The following is a 6,000-nucleotide window of genomic DNA, read 5'->3' as shown; positions in this document are numbered from 1 at the left end:
AGAAAGCCCCCATGTTTTCTACCCTTTCCATATTATAGATACTTTAGTGATTATAGGATTACCAGTGATCTGAATCCCCCCAAAAAAACTGGGAAGTCCCCTCCAACAGGACTGACCACTATATGACTGTCCATAATATGTGACCAGTCTAATCCCTCCAACAAGGGAAGGGTCTCCTAGGAAGGGGGTCTAGAGTACGATACCCCCCACCCCTATGATGTCCATGTGACAAATTCCAAAACACCCAGAATCAGCATTAATATAATACCGCCCCTCTGCTAGTTCTCCTGTACGCCGTAGTATTTCGCCTCCCCCTCCTGTGTTACTGATGAACCGTATCCCCCCCGGTCTGAAGTAATGTATTCATTTAGGCTAATTAACGTTTAGCTCGTGTTACATTGTATCGTTTTGTTTTGCATATTTTACTATTGCAATAAATTCAATGTGTTAATAAATCTTACAGCTGAGTAGACTCTGAACTTGTGTCTGCGCCACCTGCGCTCCATATACACTATAGCGAGATGTACGCCATGTAACATACCGTATAGATGAATGGTTTACCTAAGGGTCATAGCCGGGATCATAGTGATCAATGCTTAGCAATCTATACTTCTTACATCTGCTGATATCAGACTGTAGTCTTTTCTTCTCTGCTCAGCCCAGACCGCCATGATGGCTCACTCTAACTACTATTTATCTTTGCAGAGTTTATCACATCAATATATGAGTTTACTCTTCTATCATCTTCGTAGTCTCTACCAGAAGGGTAACCGTAACATGTAAAATTTGTCATTGAAAAATGTCATTGCAAATTTGGTAAAATTTGGCTCCAGTAGGCTTCTTGTTTTTTTTTTTACCAGCCCCCTTACATCCAGGAGTTTCTTAGTGTTAGTGGTTGTATAACCCGGTATCAGTACGCCTGGCCCATTTCAGGGTTATGCCGTGCCTTGATCCCATTCTCACGCACTATCTTACCTTACAATATACAGGTTTTCCCCGGTTTGTACATTGTAACGATATCCGATTGCCTTTGTACCAATAACAGAGTCTTGTATTTGGGCGTCTGACATTTGATCCCAGGACTCATAAAGCAGAGAGAGATTTAATATGTTGAATGGCTCAATCTCCAGTCCCCGCGGACTTCATAGGATTCAATTGATTACTTTTCCCAGCAGAAGTGAAGTGCGGTCATGTGTTGCAACAGATTTACCAACTTGCCAGAAATATGGGGAGAGCTCCTGGGAGTTGGTGCAAATGTCTGCTCTTCTCTCCTGGACACGGCTGAGGAAAGGAGAAGGGTACGGACACTAAGGAGCGAAGAGGACTTCAAGGAGGATGGAGGGTGTAATCTGTATTTGTGTTGGGGTTCTGCGCCACAGTCTGAGTCTATAGTTTAGATATAGGTCCTCCACTAGGACTGCGGTCTGAAGAAACCCTCATTCCCCCAAACTGCTGTACCCTAAGCCCTGATACATTGAAATAATGGCAGCAATCATCCATCTTCAATTCCCACTACGGTATCTGGGATTGTAAGGTATCTAGGTTTAGGGGCGACATATGTTTCACCCAACCACTAGTAGTGTCCATTTGTTTGTGGGGGACACCCTAGAGCTATATGATCTTAAGGTCTTCCTTAAAGGATCTTAACCACCTCAACCAACTTACTACTGCCTCAATATTACGCCGATCCACTGATTCTAGCGCAGTTGGAATTTTTTCTCTAGCCCCCGGCATTCCCGAGTAATCACTTCTGTTAATTTCAGCACACTTAGGCTCCTGCTATCAGGTGGGCGGTCCTAGACTATGTCTGCTCCAGCCCAGGACCGTCCACCCACTAATAGAGTGTAGGAGTATGCTCAAAGTAAGCAAAGTCATTGCTCGGGAATGGTGAGGACTAGAGAAAAAATTCCAACTGCGCCAGAATCAGTGGAGGGGGGACTATTCAAAGATGGATCTGGCAGAGGGGGTGAAAGGTTTACTATAAAAAGTGACACCTTCCATCAAAGCAGACCTCTCACACAAAAAGGCTGCCAGCAGCCACCACTAGGGGAGCTAGCTGCGTATGTATTTACATTTCTCTATAAATGTGGGTAGTAACAGCTGTGGCCATCCAGAATGTCATCACTAAAGTCTATGGCTCTCCACCAGCTCCTCCTCACCAGGGGGCACTCTGTCATTTTGGGCATGGCATGAGTGGGCCAGTATGGATGGACACGTCTGTTGACTCCATAAAACCAAAAAGGGACTTCTTTTCAGCCCATGTTGGATACAGTTACACTTAGTATATTATGAGCAGATCTGATATTTTGAAATCATTAATTTAAAAAAAAAAAAAAAAAAATTTCTTTTTATTTTAATGGGTAATTCATCGTTAACAAAAACAATGTCACTTAAAAAAATATGGTCCTATATATGGTCCTCTCTATGAACAGGGGTTCACGGGGCACTACAGCCAAGTTCCTGTAAACTCTGTGCCGTTATTCTCAGGTTACCTGATAATTGTTCTATAAAATGGCTTTTTATCGGGGTTTTTTTTGTTTTTTTTTAGCCTTATTAAATCTATTTTTGGTAAGAAATGTGCAAAAAGAAATAAACTTAGCAACAAATAGCAAAGATAACCTATAGGGCTAGCTGAGGTGAACACATGAGCCGAGACCCTCGTGACTGAAGAAGCAGTTCCCCCGAAAAATCTAAAAAAAAAATATCCAAAAACATCAAATCTTTTGAGTCGTCCTCCGACCATAACGCCCTCTCTGAAGTCACGAGTGGCACTGAGAGCGTTGAACAAAAAAAAATTTCTAGCATTCTAGAAAAGTTGAAGGCAACTCAAACTTTTTGGATTTTTTTTTTTTAAGGGGGGAATGTTTTTCGGCAGAACCTGGTAACAATGTCCAAGTTTCTGGCAGAACTAATCACCGGTGACCGGGGTGGGTCATTTTGCCAACAATTTCATTCAGTCCATAGAGATTTCCACTCCAGTCACAAGATGAAAACAGTTTACAAAAAAAAGGAGAAAAAAACAAAATGAATATCGTTAAAAAATAAAAAGTTGCATCTCGACACTAACACGAAAAAGACATTTTGTGGCAGGCGGGCAATCGGGCAGATAAGCGAGAATTTCTAACTAGTGGTTAGCAGCGAAGTGACGGCTGACCAGAAGTTATCGAGAAGTCTCCGCGGCAGAAGCTGTAAACCGGTTCGTTAAACCGTAACACTGAACTACATCAGAAGCAGCAGCAGAGAGGACGGAGTGGTCAGTCGGTCCAAGAGTCTTTGGTGGACAAAGCTGGAGCTTGTATCTAGGAGCGACCTACGAAGGTGACGTTACATGGCAGCCCGTGCCCTCACTGTGTGGCATTTCTTGCACAAAACATGGCCGTCCAATGGGAAGCAACCGGAGTCATCGGCTTCGATGGAGAGAGGGCAACTGCAGTCCTGAAGGGAAGGGAACAAGGTTTTACGGCAGCCCAGAAAGCAAGTGAAATTTTTGCATGTAATATTTATCAAAAAAAAAAAAAAAAAATCTAAATTTTTGCCCACTTTGTTGGAGTCTTTGGAACAGAAGGACCTATCCATTTCCTGATTGTCCATGCTTAGATTGGCGCCACCACCACCAGTCATGCTCAGGGTGAATGTGTAGCAGGTAAAAATAGACACCCCCCCACGTTCTCTAGATCAATCAATTAAGTATAAACACTAGGGTTGAGCGATCGGAATTCCGACCCAATCTTTTCCAGCAGGAACGAGGTCGGAGATTATTTCAAGATCGGCTCAACTCCCAAGTGACTTTTCCCATAGAGAAGGGTTGAGGATTGAGATTGGATACCGATCGGCAATCGAGCAAATTTCACGATCGGGTTCGGCTGGAAAATGATCGGATTTCGAAATCGATCCTGAAATCTCAACCCTAATAAACACGTTTCGCTTTATAACCCACAAGTTAGGAGAAAGGGAGAGAAGAACAGACCTGACAACGGAGAAAGTAACTCACCTCACACTTGTAGCACATCATGTGGAAGTTCTTCTCCAGGGCCACCACTCTGACGGTCTCGTCGCGCCCGGGTTCTGGGGCGATTGGTTCTCCGCAGACTGAGCAGCGAGGGGCATACTTCCTAAACACAACCAAAGCAGACAGAGGTAAACATATGCCGCTATAACATAAGGTGAAGTAGACACTGTGCCTCAACAACACTAGTGGGCTGTACGGTTGCAAATAATGTAGACAATGTAATTCAGCCATAGTTTCTAATATTACAGAATAATCTGGACAATGCTATGGCCTTAGACTTTATATATAACATGGCTGATATGACATGGGAAGGGTCGTCTTGGCCAAACTGACCTGTGGTAATCGGCAACGCAATGAGGTAAGTTGTTCTGATCCACAATAAAAGGCTCTCCCTGGAGCGGGCGACTGCAGACGGCACAGGTGAAACATTCAGGGTGATAGGATTTGCCCATGGCTTTCAGCAAACGTTCAGTTATCTTCTTCTCACAGACCGCACAGCACTCTAATGTGTCCTGGAAGAGAGAGTCTACATTACACAGCACTCTAATTTGTCCTATAAGAGAGACAGCCTACATTACACACAGCACTCTAATGTGTCCTGGAAGAGAGAGAGTCTACACAGCACTCTAATGTGTCCTGGAAGAGAGCCTACATTACACAGAGCACTCTAATGTGTCCTGGAGGAGAGAGCCTACATTACATGCAGCGCACTAACGTGTCCTGGAAGACAAAGAGTCTACATTACACAGAGCACTCTAATGTGTCCTGGAAGAGAGAGCCTACATTACACAGCACTCTAATTTGTCCTATAAAAGAGAGACAGCCTACATTACACAGCACTCTAATTTGTCCTATAAAAGAGAGACAGCCTACATTACACACAGCATTCTAACGTGTCCTGGGAGAGAGAGAGCCTACATTACACACAGCACTCTAATGTGTCCTGAAAGAGAGAGCCTACATTACACAGCACTCTAATGTGTCCTGGAAGAGAGAGAGCCTACATTACACACAGCACTCTAATGTGTCCTGAAAGAGAGAGCCTACATTACACAGCACTCTAATGTGTCCTGGAAGAGAGAGAGCCTACATTACACAGCACTCTAATGTGTCCTGAAAGAAAGTGTCGCTTTCTTTGCAGAGTCACTTAGACTTTTTAGGACTCTGTGACCAACTCCCACCACCACACAAGTCCCGTCCTCACCTGGTAACAGTCCTCACACAGGGGGCGCCCTTCACACTCGTAGTACTGCTGGCCTTGTAGCTGCTGGTCACACTTGGTGCAGGTGAAGCAGTGGACGTGGTACAAGTGCTCTCCGGCCCGCACCACCGTCTCTGTCCTGGACAACCCCTGGCCACATAATTTACAGCGATCTACAAAGAAGGACGAGAAACTCTCAGCACAAGGTCTCCCGACTAGTAAGGCCGGCGTTAGGTTTATTGGTGCACTATGGGCGGTATTATTTCAGAACTGAACTCTAGTATTAAATCTATCTTTATATGGACAGAAATAATAGAATAGAGATTTTTCAGGTTTTTTTTAAATTCCAAAAAATTTCTTAAAATTTTGTTAAACATATATATTTGATACAATTTGATACATTTTTGCCAAAAGAAAATTCAAGCCAAATCACTTTTCAGAATTAAGTCCTGTGACATATAATATTAAGGGGTCAGAGAACCGGCCAAAAATTAAAAAAAATAAAATAAAAAAAAAAAATTCTCCTGGACGACTTGTAGACTACAGAATTTTTTCCACGGCTACCAGAGCTCCAGGTTTTCTACAAGTTCTAACTGGTTTGTATTAAAGTCGTCTCCAGCCCAGGTAATTGGCTGCGATTCATTATACATTTAATTTGTTCAAAAAAAATTTGGAATTATTTCTACAGCCGATAATCCGGGTGAGAACAAGAATTACCAAAATCATTATAAGATTTGTGTCAGGACAAACCTAATCCACTTATTAACCCCATAGCTGCCGATTATTACAC

The 6,000-nt window shown here is 43.2% G+C and overlaps 1 protein-coding gene across 4 annotated transcripts in view; it reads right to left on the bottom strand.

Annotated features, from left to right (window-relative positions):
• Positions 1-2,323: 2,323 nt before the first annotated feature.
• Positions 2,324-6,000, bottom strand: part of ZYX (zyxin) — a 20,740-nt gene continuing 17,063 nt past the window's right edge. For 3 of the 4 annotated variants that reach the window (XM_075287997.1, XM_075287999.1, XM_075288000.1), the window contains exons 6-9: positions 5,214-5,383; positions 4,343-4,521; positions 3,992-4,112; positions 2,325-3,435 (exon numbers count right to left, since the gene is read on the bottom strand). In XM_075287997.1, the coding sequence (XP_075144098.1) occupies positions 3,325-3,435; positions 3,992-4,112; positions 4,343-4,521; positions 5,214-5,383 (581 nt within the window). In that variant the 3' untranslated portion in view covers positions 2,325-3,324. Of the gene's footprint in view, positions 3,436-3,991; positions 4,113-4,342; positions 4,522-5,213; positions 5,384-6,000 lie in introns of all 4 variants that reach the window. The other variant, XM_075288001.1, reaches the window with a different exon arrangement.

This window comes from Leptodactylus fuscus, chromosome 10 (genome assembly GCF_031893055.1).
Source record: "Leptodactylus fuscus isolate aLepFus1 chromosome 10, aLepFus1.hap2, whole genome shotgun sequence".
NCBI lineage: Eukaryota > Metazoa > Chordata > Amphibia > Anura > Leptodactylidae > Leptodactylus > Leptodactylus fuscus.
Note: the sequence above shows the minus strand (reverse complement) of the source record. Positions and strands in the feature narration are given on the sequence as shown.